The sequence below is a fragment of the Sprattus sprattus genome, assembly GCF_963457725.1.
Source record: "Sprattus sprattus genome assembly, chromosome: 4".
In the NCBI taxonomy this organism is placed as follows: Eukaryota; Metazoa; Chordata; class Actinopteri; order Clupeiformes; family Clupeidae; genus Sprattus; species Sprattus sprattus.
In genome coordinates this window covers 25,768,399-25,789,741 of record NC_137923.1, presented here as the reverse complement: position 1 = coordinate 25,789,741, position 21,343 = coordinate 25,768,399, and the positions used below count along the sequence as shown (strand labels likewise).

General features: G+C 42.1%; 2 protein-coding genes across 3 annotated transcripts; both read left to right on the top strand.

Annotated features, from left to right (window-relative positions):
- The first annotated feature begins 2,629 nt into the window (after positions 1-2,629).
- On the top strand, positions 2,630-17,874 carry LOC308363302 (WW domain-containing adapter protein with coiled-coil-like). 2 transcript variants are annotated; one of them, XM_080836114.1, is made up of 13 exons: positions 2,630-2,813; positions 3,083-3,116; positions 3,741-3,933; positions 4,208-4,299; positions 5,738-5,853; positions 6,200-6,270; positions 7,734-8,048; positions 9,063-9,185; positions 9,654-9,802; positions 15,290-15,390; positions 15,837-16,047; positions 16,451-16,578; positions 16,739-17,874. In XM_080836114.1, exons 1-13 carry the CDS (start codon positions 2,773-2,775, stop codon positions 16,806-16,808), a joined length of 1,644 nt encoding a protein of 547 aa, XP_080692240.1. In that variant the 5' UTR covers positions 2,630-2,772; the 3' UTR covers positions 16,809-17,874. The 2 variants fall into 2 exon arrangements, with proteins under 2 accessions (XP_080692240.1, XP_080692239.1); XM_080836113.1 differs by having other exon boundaries at positions 15,834-16,047.
- A 1,164-nt stretch (positions 17,875-19,038) lies between these two features.
- Positions 19,039-21,037, top strand: bambib (BMP and activin membrane-bound inhibitor homolog b; the record flags this gene model as incomplete). The annotated part of the gene is made up of 3 exons (XM_080837899.1): positions 19,039-19,114; positions 19,817-20,101; positions 20,610-21,037. 3 exons carry the CDS (start codon positions 19,039-19,041, stop codon positions 21,035-21,037), a joined length of 789 nt encoding a protein of 262 aa, XP_080694025.1.
- Between the last annotated feature and the right edge of the window lie 306 nt (positions 21,038-21,343).

Here is a 21,343-nt window from a genome sequence, read left to right as displayed (position 1 = left end):
GGGCCAGTGTGTTGATTCTGTTAAAATAGTGCAATAGGCTGTAAATACTGTAAATTTACGTAAAGTAATCAAAATTCGACTGTATATGTTGTAAAAAACTTTAGTGAAACTACAGTATACATTGTATTGTGACAACATACTTTCCAAAAGTATAGAAATTGTTGTTGCCAAGAGTGCAAATACAGTGAAACACAATACATTATATTGACTGTGAAGGCCAGCAAAGTGTCATTGTCATTGCTGAACGTACAAACAATTGATGCCACAGTATGACAGCTCAGGTTTGAAAGAACCCTTTGACCAGCCTCTCTCATGGTGGTCATGATTCACTATAGATCAATGACTTTTGCCCTAATTTCATTTGAGCATCTTACACGAATGCCACATCTCCTGACAGGGGCCCCTCTACCTCTACCACAACCTCTTCCTTGTCCTCATCCTGGTGGCCTATTCGATACATGCTTACTGTAGTATCAACTTCGATCTATTGACCCTTTTTTAGAGGTTGAGAACTGCTTGATTAGTTTTGCACAGAGAGTTCACACAGGTGCTGAAGATATTTAGAATATAGAGAACAGTGCCAGTAGGCTGCTAAAAGTGTCTGCAATGTGTTGACATGGTTATTCAATTAGGTTTTGTGTCTTTCTCTGAGAAGTGTGTAAACTGTTTTGAAAAGTGTGTTAAAACTCAAAGAAATTTGTGTGAAAGCAATGAGAAATGGTTAACCCATTCGCCAGAGAAGACTCTTGCTGTGCAAAGAAGATGTGAGCATTAGATGAAGTTGACCCATGATTCGCTAAATGCCTGAAAACTATTGGGAAAAACTGTAAATGTGCTTATAGATGAGTCAGATACTGTACAACAGTGTATGTTCACAGCAGTGACAGTGAATGAGGGTTTCAAGGGGGAAAATCATCATCAAAGTGAAACTAAATTACAGTCAGCAAAAATCTTGAGTGAGTGTCTAAGTCTGAAAACTCAGGAAGGTTGATGCCCTCTACTGGACAGAGTGCAGTTTCTGTTTCACACACCAACAGAAACACGTTTTGCACCAAATATAATAATTGTATGTATTTTACACTTCTTCACAAACACACAATTTAAATTATAATAGGCTATGATAATATCTTTAGCTCATTTCCCTATGAGGTAATGACAAAAAAGTGACTTTTTAGTTAAATCTATGTAATTGTCTGTGTTTTCGTGTATTTATTTATTTGAAGCCTATTTAAGCTTTGTATTAGTGTGCACGTGTGTGTAGCCTATGTGTGCGTGGCTTCCTAGATCTGAAACAGATTTGAGATTTAGTTGGCCAGTATAGGCTAAAGGAACTATTATGCAATTTATATCGTTGTCAGGGGTGTCTATAAATTAGGATAGCCAACATATTTCACAGATTCCTATCAGATTAGTTTAATTCGATCCGACACGCACGTGGCACGTACAGATTTGGTCTAAATTGATTAAAAAACAACAACAATCTGCTACTACGAGGTATAGAGCTCCTGCGTCACGTGACTTTTGATCGTCGGACGCCATTTTGGCAGTAAACATTACGACCGGCGCCAGCCTTGAAGAGTTCATACCGAGCGAATATACGTATATAACTAATAATAATAAATAAATTAAATATAAATTAAGGTTGAAAATGACAGCCACTTAGGTTGGGTACGTTCAAAAACACAAACTAGCAAGTTACAGATGCACTGTAGTAGCTACCCAAGATAATAAACAAACATGCTAACGTGACACTGCCGTACCTAGTCAAGCTAATAAACAAACAATGCTAACGTGACACTGTCTATCAAACTGGGATAATTTAATTCTTACCCTTGCAGTGATGATGCCAAAATTACAGAGATTAAATATAAGTGACCCATATAACGCTCCTGGGGTGCTTTTCAAGAGCATAACATCCTACAACGAAGAATATATACCTGACTTGCACTACGCTGACATCCACAGCTCTCTGCTCAATTTTCCCTTAGTTTATACTGGGGACTCCCTCAGAGCATACAAAGGCTTGGAGGCTTATAAATGGTGTCAGTCCGGCTTCGTAACAAAACTTCGACTGTGGAGTCTTGCATCCAAAAACTTCGGCATCATCACTGCAAGGGTAAGTATTAAATGATCCCAGTTTGATAGACAGTGTCACGTTAGCATTGCTTGTTTATTAGCTTGACTAGGTACGGCAGTGTCACGTTAGCATGTTTGTTTATTATCTTGGGTAGCTACTGCAGTGCATCTGTAATTTGCTAGTTTGTGTTTTTGAACGTACCCAACCTAAGTGGCTGTGATTTTCAACCTTAATTTATATTTTTTGAATTTCATACATAGGTTAATCACTCCCAACGGCTAAAGGACAGTCAACTGAAGCCGTGACTGCCAGTCAGTGCCTGTCAGATAACTGACGCGATTACTGCCAAAATGGCTACGCCCATCGTTTTTCGGCAGGCGACCAGCAACTATGACGACAGGCGCAGGAACTCTATTGCAATGGATTCAATCCATTAGGGGGCACCACTTCCCATGCCTGATATTTGCAAAGAGGAAACAGCGTCTATGTCGATAGATAGGTCGTGCAGTGTATAGACTAATGAGAGATGGACCGTGCACTTCCGAGAAGCGAAGGAACGAAGCAGTGACACTTGCTGAAGTCCCAGTCTGTTTTAGTGAAATTAAGGCACACATCGAGTTGCTGAATATACTAAAGACAAGCAGAATAGTTGTACTTCTTTCACCTCTACGCCTGCACACATTAATACGGCATTGATGGTAATGCATGCAAGGAAACCACCGAGATTCAGTGATGGGTAAACAACTCATACTTTACATTTGGGTTTCCCCCGCTGAGTTTGCAAATACGCTGTGTAATTTCTTTTACATTAATTGCTTCGATCCTAATTGTCACATCTTCGGATTGACCTAACAGGATTTAGGAAGGTTTTAAAACAGCAGGTTAAGTTCCTGCTTGCTCGCTCTTCAGCTAACTAGCTAAGAACTAGCTTGCTAGTTAGCCAGCTAACCTTAGCAAGCTTGTTAAGTGTTCCTCAAACCATTAACTTTTATTTCCACTTTGTAGGTGCAGTGACCGAAGGGATTCTCAATCCTACCAGGTAAGCGTATGGATATGGCTGACTAAGTAGTCCATAAACACAATTTAACTGGATTTTCCTGTTATCGTTGAGCTACGTAGCTAGCCAGTTGACGTAGGTGTATGGGCGCAGGCTTTAGACGTACACACAGGCCTCGATGTAATACGACAGCGCGATGAAAAAAAACTTGACATTTCTCAAATTACTGGCATAGCACAGGGACTTTAACCAGTAATTAGAAGTCTGGTCATACAATAGGAAACAGCACAGCTCCCTCTTAGCTAATGGGTTGAACATCACCTGTTAAAAAGGTATTTGGAAGTTGTGTATTTGTAAGCAAATCATTTTCAAAGATATGGCTGAACATTACAAACTGGTTCACTGATTCTAGTTGTCGGCCTAAAAGCATTGAAAGCATGTCAACATTTTGCTTAATGCAATTCTCAACTCTCTGGTATGCACAGAGCAAGATGTAGGTGCATGCTGTCTTAAAGAGTTGTGCAGAGAAGAACATATTTATTGTGTTGTAATGCTTGTGCAGTTGCGCTATATTTTACATCATCGTGGTAATGTGGTAGGTATATGGTAATTTGTGAAGGTAAAGTACAAAACAGTTTGTTACAGAATGTTCCTTTGCATTTATAGACCTACAAATATCCATTGAAGAACCAACCAGTCACTGACCAACGTCATGAGAAAACAAGAGATGCATCAGATTCCACCCCACCTAGCAAAATGTTCCGCCGCTCTGACAGTCCCGACGGCAAACCTACCGACCTTATAGCACTTAGCAAGGCGAAAGCAGTCCATACACAGCGTCAACGAGAAAGAGATGGCGGTAAGTGGGTATAGCTATAGAAAACATGTTTCCCATATACCAAAATGTTCATCAGCCTCTCCAGTCTACACTATTAAGGCTGCTAGCGCTGTTACCAAAAATATACATTTTAAGAAGTCATTAAGTTCTATAAACTTTTACAATTTACTCCAATATGCCTGTGTACTGGCCTGTGTTGGGGACTGGAACTGGGGACTGCCTTGAGCTTGTAGGGTGCTCCTAAGAGACACAGCATGTCGTAATGCATCCTTCTGTGCTTTTCCTTTTGCTCCAGGAACCAGCTGCTCTCCACAGGAGAACTCTGTCAGCCACAGCAGCCACCACGGATCAAACTCTCACTCCCACACAAGCAAAGCTTCAGACATGGTAGGGGCTCTGGTGTGAATTATGTCTCTTGGCTAAAACGGTATTAGCTGCCGGTCTGTGGATGCATAATGGACGTCATGGCTGGCAGAATATTCCAGACTATGCCATCCCAGCTAAAGCTCTGGTTAGTCCTGTGAGCGTGCCAAGTGTTCTGTAACGACACTGCTATTTGGCCCAGGCTGCCTTTAAAGTCATTATCTGGAAAACTCATATAAGCTCAGACTCTCCTCTTGGTGTGTGATTCCAATTACTCCAAAATGTAGTCAGTGTGAGATCTTAAAGGGATTTTATTGTACTGAAGGGTATACAGCCTTCTATGATTTGTTGAAGTTGTTTGCACCGACGTGTGCTTGTTGAATCTGATGAGTTTGTGCACTTAACAGCCTGGAGTTTGAATAATATTTGGATCAGAAGCATTGATGTCTACACAGAAAAAAAACTCCACCTATCAAGTTCAAATCTTGCAGTGGGATAAAACGGCTCAGTTTGGCTGGAGGACTCCTTGTATGGCCCAAACCTGCTCCTCATGAGGTGTAGTTTAACTGGATGGATTTTCTCAGGGGGATAAATGCCCGTTTTAGGTGCAAAAAAAGGGTTTGAACTTTTATTTTAATTCAAGCTAAGTGCTTATTTAAGAGAGATTCAAAAGTTTGATCGTTTGATCTAAAGCAGCCTCTGAGTTGCCTTTATTCACACCATGCACACAGTTAACTCCCACTCCAGAGAATTGGGCTATTAAAGATGCAGTCCGCAATTCAGTTTAGGTTTCGCCAAAGTTGTTGATATTTTCGCTCAACAGTAGGGTTTAGCCGACGGCCAGTTGTGATTCTGACAAAAAAATACGGCCAGTTGTGATTCTGGCAAAAAAATACTTTATTCTTTCATCTTGTCTTGCTCTCTGCACATGTACCTTATTTCATGGCGTGACTATTGCTATGTTAGCAGTGGAAATATACAAAACATTCAGGTGAAGTGAAATCTCAGTTATTGCCGGTTCCACCAATGTGAATGTCTCTTTCTAATACAGTGCAGGACTTCCAGATACACATACGCCATATTTAGCATTACAGATTCCCCCCCTGATTCCACATTAATTTGGCCATCAGTGATTTGTCTCTTCCCTACTCTCCTAACTATAGTCTATAACATGCTCTTCTTTTGTTGTTTAATGACGGTTGGAAAGCGGCTTTGAGAGGTGTTACCGCCACCTTCTGGCGGTAGTTACATGTTACTTGCTACCAGGTACTGGTAAAAACAAGAGAAAATCTATATTTTTTAAAGCTCTCATTTACCTTTGATGCCGTCAAGATCAGGGTAAACTGTGCCCATTTGCAGGCAGTTGCATCAGATGAAAGGTGAACAACAGAGATGGTTTCTGTGTATTCTGTATTCTGTGATGTTCTTGCATGTCAACTGCAACCTGCCTTCCCTCTCCCAGCCGCACGAGCCTGCAGATGACTGGTCAGAGCACATCAGCTCCTCTGGAAAGAAGTACTACTACAACTGCAGAACCGAGGTCTCTCAATGGGAGAAACCAAAGGATTGGGTTGAGAGGTGATGCATGAAGCGGTTCTTTGCTTTTACAGGTTCCTCAAGCGTTTGAGTTACTTCGGGTTATAGGTGAGGCTTGTATGTCACAAGTTCATGTGCATGCCATACCTGGTGCTATGCACTTGCAGTGGAGCAGATGATCTTATCTTTGCAGAGGGGAAGTATTGTGTTACAAGTATACATGCAGGGCCTTGGTTTTTAGTGATACATTAAATCATTTAGGAGCTGTTTCAGCTTTTGGGTTGGTAAAGGTAATGCTAATATTAAATATTGGGTATTGTGTGTGGTATTACTTACTTAGGGGGCAGAGACAGAAAGAAGCCTCTAAATCAATGCTAACTGTCAACAGCTTTCCCAAAGACCGGGACTACAGACGAGAAGCCATGCAGGCTTCAGCCACCAGCGCCTTCCCCAGTACCAGTAAGTGCTGCTATATTTACTGTGAATCAAGATCCTTGCCTTGTAGTGCTATAGGACCATTAGTATTTGTTTCATGTCTGAAGACATTTAAGAGGAATGAGGGGCTTATTTCAGTTAGCAGATAAGCACTTGGCATATAGGCTACAGATGTATGCCTGCCAAATGGCTGTTTTTGCATAGACTGTCATCATTATTAACATCATTGGTCATATAGTGTATGTCACTATTTTTTTTTAGTTTTTTTAATTATTATTATTTTATTTTTTATTTTTATTTGTTTGTGGTAATGTACTTAGACTTCAACAATTCACATGAAACTTGCCATGATTGTACCTCCACGTGGCTGTACATGGGGTTTGTGTCCCTGGGTCGCCTTCTCCCTGAAAGCTAGCACCCCCTGAGGTGGGGGTAGGCTTGAAGCACTTTTTGAGCAATAGCCCAACAACCGGTTTGCCAAAAATTATTTAATGCTGTCCTGAAGGAGGTGCATGACTCATTTTGCAAAATGTTCAAATTCAACACAAGAATATATCTGTGAAAAGTCATGCCTGCCTCATATTCACTAAACATGTTGCAAAAGCCACAGATAAATAACAGTAGAAATACGCCTGCTGCAATATGGTGATGGCCTAGTGGCCTTCCCTTACTACATCCCTAATAGGTGTGTAGCTGAAAAGTGCGCAAGTCAAGGGTAGAATAAATCTGAAAAAGATGAAATAGTGTTTACATAAGAAACACCCAAATTATGCATTTGCTCTGTCCAAAGTGCGTTGTTGCCTTCATGGTGCACAAATCACATACTTAATAACTGTGTGTAGCTTTTTTTGCTTGCACACTTGGGAGAATACGGCCCTTGGACTTCAGTTTGGACCTGGTAATCCTCAATCCTCAATCAATCAATGACTTTGTACCACATCTGGTGGTCACTAGTGTGATGGTATGTTTTGTGAGGGCATTACTTGAGAGAATCAACATTATGCTATATGCTTGCTGCCCATGGCCATGCCATGCCATGACCCTAACCCTAACCAGCCTCAGAATGGGCATCTACACAAACTATTATTCACTTCCTAGAATGAACTGAATATTGGAAAGTAATACACATTAGTCAAAGTCAAAGTGTGTTTATTATTGCATGTACCAAATTGCTTCAGCACAGCAAAATTCTTACGACTATATAGCAGCCTTAGTAGTAGTCCACCTTCAGAGATTGTTGATAAATCCTTTTAGGCTGGAACATACCCTTTCGAATTTTCCACAATACTGAAAAGAAGCCTGATGCATAATGGCATGCTGTTTTCGGTCTGCTCCAAGGCCAATTGATTGAAATCACAGCCAAAGTTATGGATGTGCCCTTGTATGCACTTGGTTAATATCACATGGTCATTGCTGGCCTGCAGAGGTTCAGATTCTGTTCTGCTTCATCATATATGCTACATTTGTGTTATTTTTTCCCTCACCAGAGAGTGCTGCAGCGGACAACCCCACCAGCCATCCAGCTTCATCACAGTCCTCCTCCACCTCCTCCTCTTCATCTGCCTCCTCCAGTGCTGCACAGGGCATGAACTCCTCAGGGGCCTCCACCTCCTCCTCCACCTCCTTCTCCTCAGTTCCTGCCTCCACCTCCTCCAGCACCACGATGCATTCGTCCTCCGCCCTCCAGTCCTCCAGCGCCGCCCTACTGCAAGACCCGGCTCTGCTCCGGCAGCTGCTGCCTGCCCTGCAGGCCACGCTTCACCTCAACCATGGCAACGTGGATGTGGCCAAGCTCAACGAAGGTGAGGCCTTCCCCTGACATCCTGTCATATCCTCTGCGGATGCCCTGAGGGTGTTAGGGTCCAAAGTGTGTGGTGGTGGGGGATAACCAAGGGTTGGGGGGTACTCTCAGTTCCGATTGAACAGCCGGAGCTGGAACTAAGCTACAGAGAGGGTGCTGGACGAGAAGATGGCTTTTTTGGTGGCTTGTTGACCCTTCCTCTGTGGTTGGTCTTGAGCAGTGGATTAGCATTAGCATTAGCAGTCTCCACCCTATTGGGATCTTTCCTCCCTGAGGGTTGGCTCTCTGCTGCCCCCCCGGGCAGCTTCCTAGTACTGTGTGATCCTGCTCTCCCTGTGACTGCTGCTCCTGATCTCTCCACCCTCAGGTGTTATACGGGCAGAAACAAAGGGACGGAGTCACTTGCAAAGCTAAGTGTACACTTTTGCCGTCTAATCTGTACATCAGACTCCTGTGAGCCATCGCCGTTACCTCGACTCTTGTGGTTTCTAAGCTGATGACACGTCTGGGGAGGCTTTCGTTTTTTCGATTTTGATGAAATTTCTCAGGATGCATTTAGGTTTGTTTTAGTTTTGGTGTCAACTTCTCAATTAAAAGTGGTTGCATAGTCTGGCGCGCTTAAGCCAGCAATGCTAAAATGGAGCGGGCCGCACTATATTTATTGCCCTCTGGTGATGACTCAACTGGTAATAGCTGGCGCCCAAACATCGTCTGATGGGAATGAAAGAGAAACAAACATGGATGTGAGCGTCATTTCACAGACTGTGTATAGGGAATTGACCCTAAATGAACTAGCTTTCTCTTTAACATTCTAAAAATCACTTCAAGAAAAGGGAATGGCCAAATTTGAATTGTCTTGCAGACCCCCAGTTCTTTCTGAACAAAGGTAATTGCAGTCCTCCCTGCTACCTTATGGCTTTTCATGTCAGGAGCTGCTTTAAGACTCTGAGTCTTGAGTGTCTTGATTTGTTTATGTGTGTGTGTGTGTGTGTGTGTTTGTTTCGTTTTCCTCTAGTTCTCACCGCCGCTGTCACACAAGCTTCCTTACAGTCTATGCTTCATAAACTTCTCACTGCTGGACCGTCTGCTTTCAACATCACTACTCTGCTTTCACAAGCTGCGCAGCTCTCCACACAAGGTATGGCCACAGTCCGACTTACTCCCACTCCGCCTCCCCAGCCTCTGGCACGCGTTTGCAAGAAAAACACTAGACCTTATGCCATAGGCATTTACTCATGCCTCTGTCAGAGTACATGGAGACCATGGTTCGTAAATTTTGGTTGTATCCATATAGGTAATGCATCATGTGGCATAATGTATTCCTATGTTAATGTGAACACAATGCAGCATACCCAGGAAACATTTCTTATATATTTCCCTGCAACATTATGAAAACTCGCCTTTTGGAGCTCCATTTGTAACTAACTCAACACATTATGTCAATCAGTGTAAGATGGCCTCTGTCAGCTCTCACAAGACACAGCGTAAATGTGGTTACATTCAGCCATACTGTTGCATGACGGTATGCTTTGACTAAATTAAGTCTGAGTTCCATCTTGATTTAAGATTTTCTTTCTCTCTCTTTCCTTGCTGCCCTAATCAACAGCCCAGACATCAACCCAGTCCCCCATGTCGCTGCCGTCAGATGCCTCGTCTCCAAGGTCTTATGTGTCTCCACGGGTCAGCACCCCTCAGACCAACGCAGTCACCCTGAAGCCCCACCTGAGCACCGCTGCGCTGTCCTCCCAGCTGAAGGTGAGCCACTCTGGGCGTGACATTTGTTTGATTGCTCTCAAAGACCACGCATGTGCCTGCGATACGATTGCACAGAAAAGTGTCTGTGAGTGGAAAGGCATCCTCACAAGGGAGCGTTTCTGCTACGTGTGGACAAGTGTGGTCTCACAAGCTCTGCACAAGTCTCATAAGCTTTATCACAAAGATAGCGAGGCTACACATTACGTGTAACTAACTACCCTATATTGCTATAGCTGTATTTCTATGATGTTAGCGAGGTTGCTCCAGGTTCTTGCAGTAGCCAACATCCAAACGCAGCGAGTTTTTCTTAATTGTTCTAATATTGACATCTGGATGAACAATAACATTTAATTTCTCAGAGCTCAGTCTCAGTAGGCCGTGTGTTATATAGTGTTCTAAAACTGATTGTTCAAATCCTTGATTGTGATTTGCTAAAAGCCGTTGTAAAATCCAGCATAACCTTACAGTTTGTCCTCATAACATTCTATGATAACATTCCATATTACTGCGCAGCGAATGGCAAGGCAAGGCCATTTTATTCATATAGCGCATTTCATGCACATGTGGAGCAACATCATCTGGGACACTGAAGCGTCAAAATCAGGATACCCCTGTCGCTGCACCAGCAAAGAGGAGCCCGTTTGAAAACTATTTCAACAATTGCACTATTAATGGCGATATACAAATTAATGTGAATATATAAGCACCCCTTTTTTGTCTGTAGCGCAAGTGTTCCTTCTGGCTGTTGCGTTGCTTCAAGGGTTGCGTGGCAACGATTTATTTAGGAACTATATTTTGTAGTGGCGGAAGAATGACGGTTCATCATTAAACTATGGTTCTTAAATTGAATTGTTTTTATTTAATGAATTAGTGCCTAACAACTCCCCTTACCTGTTCTAAAATCAGCGCAAACCACGGCCTGGGTCTTATTGCTTATTTAAGTAAGATTATACACAAGGCCTCCAACTCTCTTTCACCCTTTGCACTTTGAAAGCACTCCAGTCTTAGTTTCTTATGTTGCTTACTGTGTGCGAATCCTACCATGTTGGGCTGAAGTAAAGCCAATTTTGATGACCGCCTGCCGTGTCAACATCTGTGTGACTGACATCCTTGGAAAGGACCGTTCAGACACTCAATTCAATACTTGAAACTTGATCATAGCTTGGGCTCTTGTTAGAAAGGCAGTATATAGCCTTGTAGAACCTGATAATGTAATAATTTCCCGATAATGTAATAACTCCCGATAATGTAATACAAATTCCTTCATAAGTCCCTAAAACATGTAATAAAACCTGATAATGTAATAATACCCCGATAATGTAATAAAGTGCAGGTTAGCCTCAATTTGGCAGAACCTGATAATGTAATAATTACCTGATATTGTAATAACTTTGGTTGGTGCTGTAGCATCAGGTCTCCAGTTTCAGAGGTCCAAACAGTGAAGCTGTCCAGAGACCTGCTGCTTCACTATTAGCAGATACAGTGTATATTTTATATGATTGCGAATGCACAATTTTTACAATGGTGAAAGGGATATTCAGTGGTAATCAACTAATAGAGAAAAAATAAGAACATTTTGGTATGTTATAGACCGGCAGCTAATGGGCACATAGATCATTGAGTTTCTAAGTCCTCATTGATCATCAATAGCTGACATTTCGCTATTTGAGTTATATCAAATTCTCTTTTGATTTTGTGTGGCAATATGAGCAAAACAATAGTGGGTGGTTGTCTACACAGCATCACTACTTGGTCTGAATAACTGGTGTCCCAACATTTCAGCACTGACCAAAGTTTTTACAATATCAGGAATCTATTACATTATGGTTCTGCAAAATTGAGGCTAACCTGATAATGTAATAACTTCCAATTAATGTAACATTTTATTACATTATTGGTATGGCGATTGTTACATTATTGGGAAATGCACTTTATTACATTATTGGGATATTATTACATTATCAGGTTTTATTACATCTTTTAGGGACTTATGAGGGATTTTTTATTACATTATCAGGGTTATTACATTATCAGGAAATTATTACATTATCAGGTTCTACAAGCCTTCATAAAGAATAGCTATATTACCATTTTTGTTTTGTTATACACAGGAGAAGATGTTGAATTGCACTATTGTTCTTAGGGATGCAAATGATTAATCGACTTTAGATTAATTGTCGATTTAAGAGGTTGCTCGATCAAAATGTATTAATCACGATTAATCGCTAGAGGGCGCTAGCGCGAGAGACCGGTTGAAAACAAATGTTCTCTGTTTAATGCGGTATTGAAATACAATAGTTCCACTAGCTCCCTCAGTTATCATTTGAACACCAGGCATGCTGCTGTCCTGCATGGCACCACCAGTTCACCTGGTCAACCTAAAATCACAGCTACACTGTATTATACCTTCTCTCGCTTACTGCCGCGAGTTATGGCTTATAGTCTTAAAACTCAGGTTAGCTAATAGCTCGTTAGCGGGCTAGCTCACTGAGACTTCATAGAGTTAGCTACCTAGCTCGTTAGCGGGCTAGCTCACCTTGCTATGAATGTGAATATCTCTGTCTACTCCCGCGCTAACGTGTGCCCGCGAGTTTGGCTCATGAGAGTTAGTAAGTAAGTAAGTAAGTAAGTAAGTAAGTAAGTAAGTAAGAGTTGAGTTGGCTATTTAGCTTGATAGCGGACTAGCTCACTCAGGCTTAATGATTAGATACCTAGCTCGTTAGCGGGCTAGCTTACCTTTGCCTGATGGCTTGTCATTAAGAATGTAACTACTCTATCCCTCACTACCGTGAGCGCGAGTTAAACTTCAGAGAGTTGTGTTGGCTATTTAGCTTGTAATAGCCTAGATGCAGTTTCTTCATAATCTATAGGCTCAATAATATTCTTTTTGGCTCTATTTAATTTCTTCTATTCTTTTTTGTTTTATGTCTGTTTCAAATGCAAGAACTGAGCCAGTCCATAATTTATTTCTTTTTTTTTAAATTAATGAATGGATTTTGTTATACCATAAAAAAAACTTTTCTGCTTTCTTTTCCTAATGCATAATTACTTGAGGAATGTATAATAGAATAGAATAGAATTATCGTAATGTAATATAATAATAATAGGGCCTATTTTTAAAGGCCCTATTGAAGCACTGAAACTCAGTTGAAAAACGCCGCTTATCAATTAATCGAAAGTCGATCGATAAGATTATCAACTAATGATTAATGAATTAATCGATAATTTGCATCCCTAATTGTTCTTGAACTTTCCACGGTGGCCAAACTTCTCATTTTCACATACAAGTAAACCAGGCGGTAAAAAGAATGAATAAACTTGTCACTAATACAGTTACAGAATATGTTGAATTGTGTAAGAACTACAGGACCAGGACACAGGAATAACATTTTCATTTTTTTTTTCCACTAAGGGGCAAAAAGTCCCAAAGTGTCCAGGAAGCAAGTTCATGTATTATCTTTGTAATCTGTCGTAAATGTACTGTGGTAGGCTTTTCATGACTGTACGAGATCTATTCAGTACAATCTACCATCTGATGTCTTTTGCATATTTGAGTTACACTCTCTCTGGTTGTGCTCTTTGTTTCGACTTAAAGAAACACCCTAAAGCATACCTGGGCATTGTACGGCCCGCGGGCCAAATACGGCCCTCCGGGTGATTCTGACCGGCCCGCGAAAGATTAGATGATAATTCGAATTTTTTTTTTTTTTTTTTTTTAACAAAAAAATCATTTTCATTTTCAAACTGTTTTCTTAAGGACTTCGGAATACCATAGTCAGAAAATATCTCTGAACACAGCTGAAGTGTTGAAATTGAACTTGAAATTGAATAAGGTGCCAGATATCTAGAGACTTCCAGGCGAAAAACACCTGTTGGTTTGCCCAAACGGTAGATGCTGCGTGCGCTTTCTATTACTGTGTATGCATGGCAAGTTTGAGAGCGCCAAAGTTGCGTAGTGGCCGCAAGCGGTATTGCAGACAGACAGAGATTTCAAATTGGATATGAAGATGAAATCTGCCACATAGTTTCAGCGTTGAACTAAAAAAATAATTGCTGTCTGTGGTTCTATATGGGCTGTGGAAATAATTTAGAAAAATTATAGTTTGAGATGGATTGATAATTGATATAATTGAGAACCCCTGGTTAAATGTGTTCTTGGACACATCAATTTGAAAGCTGGACCAAAGTGTTTGATTTAATTCAATTACAACAAGGCCTAATACAAAGATAAGCTGTAAGTACAGTTTGGAGTCTGGACAGTCTTTTTTACTCAACGCCTCAATAGGTAGATCTTGCCTTCACCAAGGCAAAGGTTGGTGGTCTTAGGCCTAAAAAGTTTGGGGACCACTGATGTAGGCATATAAAGTCAAAAAGGCAACAAAACTGGGACAATTTCCTTTACACAGTTACACAGATCAGTGACTTGTTGTCTTGTTTATTTTGGCTACAAAGATGATCTGATGTCTTTAGAAAGCTAAGAAAATCCTTGTTTCATAAGTATATGAAACTCAAAATGCCCTTTGTTATTATTGTGAATGAAAATGAGTCAAATGTTACATTTTGTTTATCATTTTGGAAATTCAATTTGATTAATTATATTTTTGAAAGCTAACATCACATTTGAATTGCCAAATAATAACATACACTCTTACTCTTATTATGCATAATTGAGTTCGGCATTTTGGCCCGGCCCTCCAAAATATTTTCAGTTGCTCATTTGGCCCCCTGGGGAAAATAATTGCCCACCCCTGCCCTAAAGCGAAACTCTGATGTATGGAAAAGCAAATCAAAGCTGTGTTTGGTCAACAGGCAAAACTGAGCAAAGCCGTGCCGAGAGACACCAATTGTCTGGGAAAAATGGCAATGAAGGGCTTTGGGGGCTGCCCAATTGTGGAAGGCAGGCCGTAGTTCAGTGACCACTACATTGCTGCAATACGGCAAGCAAAATGCTAAGTTGCATGTCTACCATGTGTAGCTATCTTCGCAATATAACTTAACTTAAAGTGGAAGAGCTATCTACAATAATACCTGATGGTAACAAAGATGTAAAGACTGTTAAAGAACCAGATTTAAAATGTTTCTGACTCGTATAAAACAAGACAACCTTTCTTCTATTGTCCCACAACCCACTCAATCTCTACCAAACCACCAACTGGGCTGGCCAGACTGGAGAGTGGAACAAGAGATTATGCGTGGCTGTGATCAAAAGCCTCAGATTGGATGGTTTGGTGTAACAGTAGATGGCCTAGTCCTTAACAGTTTGAGCCCTGGCACTCTCCGTTAGTGTTCAGATACTGAATCTCAAGTAGCCTGTTGGATGCATATTTTTCCTGTAGTGTTAATGGATGTTTGAGGCCTGGCCCTCCTGCGTGGGCGGAGTGGGCATGCGTGTTCCACTGTTGGATCAAGTTGTATTTTTGAAGACCTTACATCTCAAGACTGGTCTCCATATCCATGCTTGATCTGTCTTTCCATTCCCGGTATTAGATTAATGCTTCGCTCGTGAAGCCAGGATCAGCCGCTCCACAGGCCTTCACCCCTGCCGAGAAAGCCCTGGAATTGGAGGATCCACGTCTGCACCGACAGAAGTATATATTTTAATCATATGTAAAAATGTGATACTACATCATTGTGGTATATATGGTTTGAAATTCTCAAATAACATCTTAATTCAAACACTAAAAAACTGTTCTTGGTTCATATACTTTATAAACAAAAAATACAGTGTAAACATATACAACAAAAATTGAATTATTAGTGGTAGGCTATATTTCAGCCCCCTCTATTGGTGGCCTGTGGTAACAGCAGGTATTAGACTTGTCTCGTTGACTTGTGTCAGTGTTTGGATCTTGGTGGACTACCTGTCGTTTGTTAGTAATAATAACAATCCTAATCAGAATGCCTTTATAAATTGATCAGCTTTAAGCATATTCAGTATTTTGTCTTTTTGCATTGCAGTTGTTTCACAGGCATGTCTTCCACGTGTAGTATGCTGCAAATCATGTATATTTTTGTCCCACTTCCCTTGCAGTAGTCAGGGCAGCACTTCGCCGGCTTCCAACCATGTGGCTGGTGGAGCGTCAGTGTGCAGTGGTGGCACTGGTACATTACCCAGCAGCACCCTACCCTCTGCTGGAACCCCTGGCCGTCCTCAGAGTGGGTTCACACCTTCGCTGGTGACCCACTTCAACGAGAATCTCATCAGACACGTGCAGGGCTGGCCTACTGAACACGTGGAGAAACAGGTAAGAGAGGCAGCCTCAGGTCAGGCAGTTAAAGGCACTCGCCTCCAGAAGAAGAATGCCTCAAAAGTCAAGTTATAAGTAACAATTCTAGTCAATTGTGCTAATAGTGTTGGCATTGGTAAGACTTGTAATATATATGTAATGGGTGTTGGTGGTTAGCATCACTGCCCTCCGATTGGCCGACTCTGGTGCGTTTCTCAGCCACTGCAGGTGGTTTGTAAATCGCTTTGGATAAAAGCATCTGCTAAATACTGGACCTTACTTTTGTTCCACGAGCAGTTCACCTGAGTGACTGTTTTTAGGTTCATGTGGTGTTCCCTGTCAGTTGCAGTCTTTGTTGTAGTAGTCGTCACAGTAGTAGTAGTAGTAGTCGTTGGATGTGACTTTGCTGTTGCCATTCCAGGCCTCACGGCTGAGGGAGGAGGCCCACAACATGGGGAACTTGCACATGTCGGACATCTGCACCGAGCTGAAGAACCTCAGGTCTTTAGTGCGTGTGTGTGAGATCCAGGCCACTCTCAGAGAACAGAGGTAAGGGCTCCATCCAGTTGCAAAAGAACTACTGAGACCATTGGGACACCCTATGTAGTAATGGCCCACCTGGGTAAACCACATGAAAACATGCTGAATACTTTCTACTGTTTTAAGTTATTGAGACATTTTGAATTTGATAAAATCCTACTTTTTTCAGGATTCTCTTCTTAAGACAACAAATTAAGGAGCTGGATAAGATGAAGAATCAGAACTCCTACATGATTTAAGGGCCTAGGGGAGTTGGTTACAAGACCAGGCTCTGACAACAGAAACCACCTAGACACACACTCACACACACACTCACACACACACACACACACACACACACACACACACACACACCCCCACAGAGCCCGTGAGCTGGGCTGTTCAGTTGTTCTGAGCAGTGGAACCCTGCGGTAGGGGCGATCTGCTGCTCGAGGCTATCGAGGCCCCATATGGAAGCAGAATCAAGAGAAAGCGAGAGGACCACCGGCAGCCATCCGGAGGCCTGAGCCCAGTGTCACCAGAGCAGCCAGCCCACCCCTCCTCCTCAGAACCCTGCGCGAGAGCCAGGGAGCGACACGCTTGTGAGCTGCCTTCTGCCCCCTACTGGTTACCCCAAGTCAGCCCGCCCCTGCTCTCTCATTCCGCCCCGACTGTACCTTTTGTTTTTTTTGTTTTTGTTTGTTTTTACTTCTAGGCTTCAGAGAACTGCCTTGGGGCCAATCAAAGTTTCATTCCTTATGTACAGTTGCTAACATATGTTGAGTTAATAAAAAAAAAGAAGCAAATCAAACTGAAAAGGTTGGATCTGTGAAGCCAACAGATCTGAGATGGTTTTGTAAAAGCATTTGCACATGTGTAACTGCGCCTGCTGAGGATGGAGACACAATGCTGCCTGGCCCTTGGTACAGCAAGCCTTGTGAGGTCATCAGCATGCACCAACCGGCGTTGGTGAGGTGTAGTGGGTCCAAACAGCTCTGCCTTTGCATGGAACATCAAAGATATTGTGCACTTTTTTCTTTTCCTTGGAAGTAAAAAAAAAATGTGGGTGTCTCCAGAAAAATCGAATCTGATTTTTCTAAATGATGAGCAAAATTATACGGTAGTGGAAATGTGTGGCTTTGGGGCTGCTCCGTGTCCATGTCTTCTGTAGTCACTGCACTCACTGTTTTTCTCTCTCGCCTGATGAGTGCTGTAATGTCAAGCTCCCACCAGCCACAGTGCATTAGACTGACAGGGTGGGAAGAAGGGCATAGCTTTGTATATGGTTTCTTAAAGTATATAAGAATAAAAGACTATTCTAACAAATGTCAGTCTTGAATTTTTTTAATTTTTTTTTTACTTTTTTGCAATAGAGCCTCAAGTGGTCTGTGTTGAAGGTTTTGCAGATACATGATCATTTAAACCTTATATTTACTTGTTATGCTGAACTGCCTGTGTTTTTCGGGGCACAACCTAAAGATGTTACTAAAATGAATTATGTCTTATGAAAACGTTCCATAAAGGGACGATCTTTAAAGTTGGAAACCCTGCCCTCGGCATCTGTCTTCCGTGGCATTTCTTTCGAAAATTTGCCTCGTACGCCCCCCTGTGGAAAACATTATGTTTACTACGCAAGATCTGGAGATTGTAAACTCCTAAAAATGTCTGGAACTGTAAACTGCTTTTTTTAAAACAATGTATTATTTTTAGCTTAATCATAGATACAGTTCTTCCAGTGACTCCATTCATTATGCTCAGGAACACCAAATGTTACATTACACTGGTTGGACAAAAAAAATAAGTATGTGGCCAATTTTATTCTTGCGTGTCAAATAGTGTTGGTGGCTATTTGTAGGTATTCTGCTGATAGATTAAACAAGGTGGCATCATTAACGAAGTGTTAACTATTATTATACTACTATTATATGATTATTATTATTTTTTTGTCATTGTTGTCGGTTTTTGGATTAAAAAAGAAAAATGAATAACATTTCCATTCGGGCATTGAAACAAGATTCGGAAAACGGCAGGCCCATTCATGCAAATGCAAGTATGCACAATCCAATGAATTTCTTGAAAGGCGGGGAGTATGACAAGCAGGTTCTGAAGTCGGCTATGCGCAGACGTTACGCTCAACCTAGCTGTCCTTATTTTGCACCAGTGCCACGGAAGTACCAGGACGTTTGCGGAGCTACTGTTGTGAATCTAACAGACTTTGAGAACATCAAAAGGCCATTCTGAAGATGAATGCCTCTAAGCTGTGGACTACTCATTGAACTATTGAAAATGACTACATTGTAGCGTCTGCGATGGTCATTGCAACGATCTAAAAGTTGACGAGTCTCAGATTCTCCAGCTTCGATGTGATATGATTGTAAAATGCCATAATCAGTTGGTCTTGGAAGTTTTTGTGTATGCGTGAATCAACACAAATCTTAGCACCGTGAGGTACTCATACAGTTTGGATAAAGGAAACAAAACCTTTTACAAATGGATCGGCATTTTAGTATCGTTTCCATGTGGTTACAACTGGAACTTTGTGCGATGGCTGTTCTTCTGACGAAAGGTTCGTCTTGGATACACCATAACCGCTTTATCTCCACATCTATCGCTCTATCGTTTTGTTGACATGCTTTTAACACTGTTTAACACAAACAATTACAAAAAAAGGAGGCTGACAAAACTAGTGGCCTTTTATCCCACTCTCTGCGCTCTGGATTTCTGTCCTGGAGCGCATATCAGCATAGTTGTTGCTGTGGGGTCTGTCAAGTACGAAGCCTGCGAAGCCTAATTCAGCCTATACCCTGTGCTATGGCTTATCCACTTTCTTAATGCTGAAAAAAAAATGTATACAAATATAACTGAATGCCTTTCAAATATGACTTCTTTATGGCTTTAAATGGCAGAAATTCATCATTTCAAGAAATCTGACTTCTATCCTGGGAGTCCGTAGATACATGTAATACTTTTAAAATGGTCAGTGAGAAGAAAGAAAGGAGACTTGGCAGATACTTGCCAGTCAGAAGAACCTTCATAAGCTGTTGAAGAAGAGCCTGTTCCAAATAATATGGATTTTTTTGTACTGTTTTCTGTGTAGTATGTGTTTTTAGATTGTTTGGAATAAGGTTTTACTACACAGTCACAGTGTTCCTGATGTATCTTTGTCTATTCATAAAATGGTTACTGTGTTATTTTTAATTAGCTACTCACTCACTATGTGCTGCCTAGATCATTATTTCCCTTAAAGATCCATCGTTCTGTTTCACAGGAGAAATAAGGTGCTACTGTGATGCTCCACACTGTGTGGCCACTGGCTACATGTGCAAGTCAGAGGTGAACGCCTGCTTCACGCGGAGTCTGGACCCCAGCAGCCCTCGCTCCTTGCTCTCTCACGGCTGCTGCAATCCCCTGCTGAACTCAGACGACACATGTCGCTCAGACACAGCCTCGGACTCATCTGGCCGGGGTTCCTCCACACTAGAGTGCTGTCATGAGGACATGTGCAATTACAGAGGCCTTCAAGACCTGGCCTACGGCAGGAGAGAAACTTTAGGTATGGATACCTTTTGCTCTGAACTCGCTTGCGTAGTCACATTTATCTTGCATGTGAGGCCTTTCTTCACCTTTGTAAAAAACAATGAAAAGAAAATAACATGGAGGTGTTGACCTTGGTGGAAACGAGCAATAGAATGAATAGAACAAAGTCTAATGGACACCTGTTTTTTTTACTTGTTCTACCTCAGTAGAATTTTTACAGGTCAGCGGTTCCATTCTCATCTACTATTTTCAAGTGTGACATCAAGGTCACACACACACTGCCAGAACTGCATTTTTCTTAGCAGCGTTGCCTTGTCTCCTTCCTCTCTTTCTGACCCATCTACTCATACTTCCTCTCCTCTCTCCCTTTCTTATCTCTTTACACCTCCTCTGCTTTGCATTCCTCCTCCTCACTCCCGCTTTCCTCTCTTGCTTGTAAAGTTGTGTCATGTCCTCATAAGGTCCCCAGCCACAACCCGGTGTGTCTTTTTTTCTCATTCTCACCTCCCTCTCTTCTCCTCCAGATCGGCGGGACCGGAACAAGCAGACGGAAGGTGGAGGCCGTCATATAGTAGCACGCGTCCAGGAGGTGCCCTCCAGCCGGGAGGTGTGGTTCCGGGCAGCGGTGATCGCTGTGCCCATTGCCGGCGGGCTCATCCTGGTTCTGCTGATCGTGCTGGCACTCCGCATGCTGCGCAGCGAGAGCCGGCGCCTGCGGCAGCAGCGGCACGAGATGCTGTCGCGCTTGCACTACAGCTTTCATGGCCACCAGCTCAAGAAGGGCCACGTGGCCAAGCTGGACCTGGAGTGCATGGTGCCCGTCACGGGCCACGAGAACTGCTGCCTGACCTGCGACAAGATGAGGCAGTCGTCGGAGCTGGCTGGCGAGCGATTACTCTCGCTGGTGCACTGGGGGAAATACGGAGGCCGGGGCAAGATGGAGTTTGTCTGACCTCTTTACACTTGGACTGAGATGGAGCTTCTCTACATCTGTGGCTGTTTTAGGTTTTCTGAAAAAGAGACAAAAAAAAAAGGACAAAAAAAACTTCGAACTTCCGGAAATTTTAACCATACGGTTAAAGCTTTTTAGAGGCACTTTATACTTGAAAACAGAAGCTGGATCTGGAGGAGCCTGAGCTGTGGCTCATAAGCATAGAAGTCAACTGTACAGTAGCTGAATCTTCCTCTGTAATCACTGAAGGATTTCCTAATTACAGATGTAAAAAGTTGCACTTTTGTAAAAAGAAAACTGGGTTGT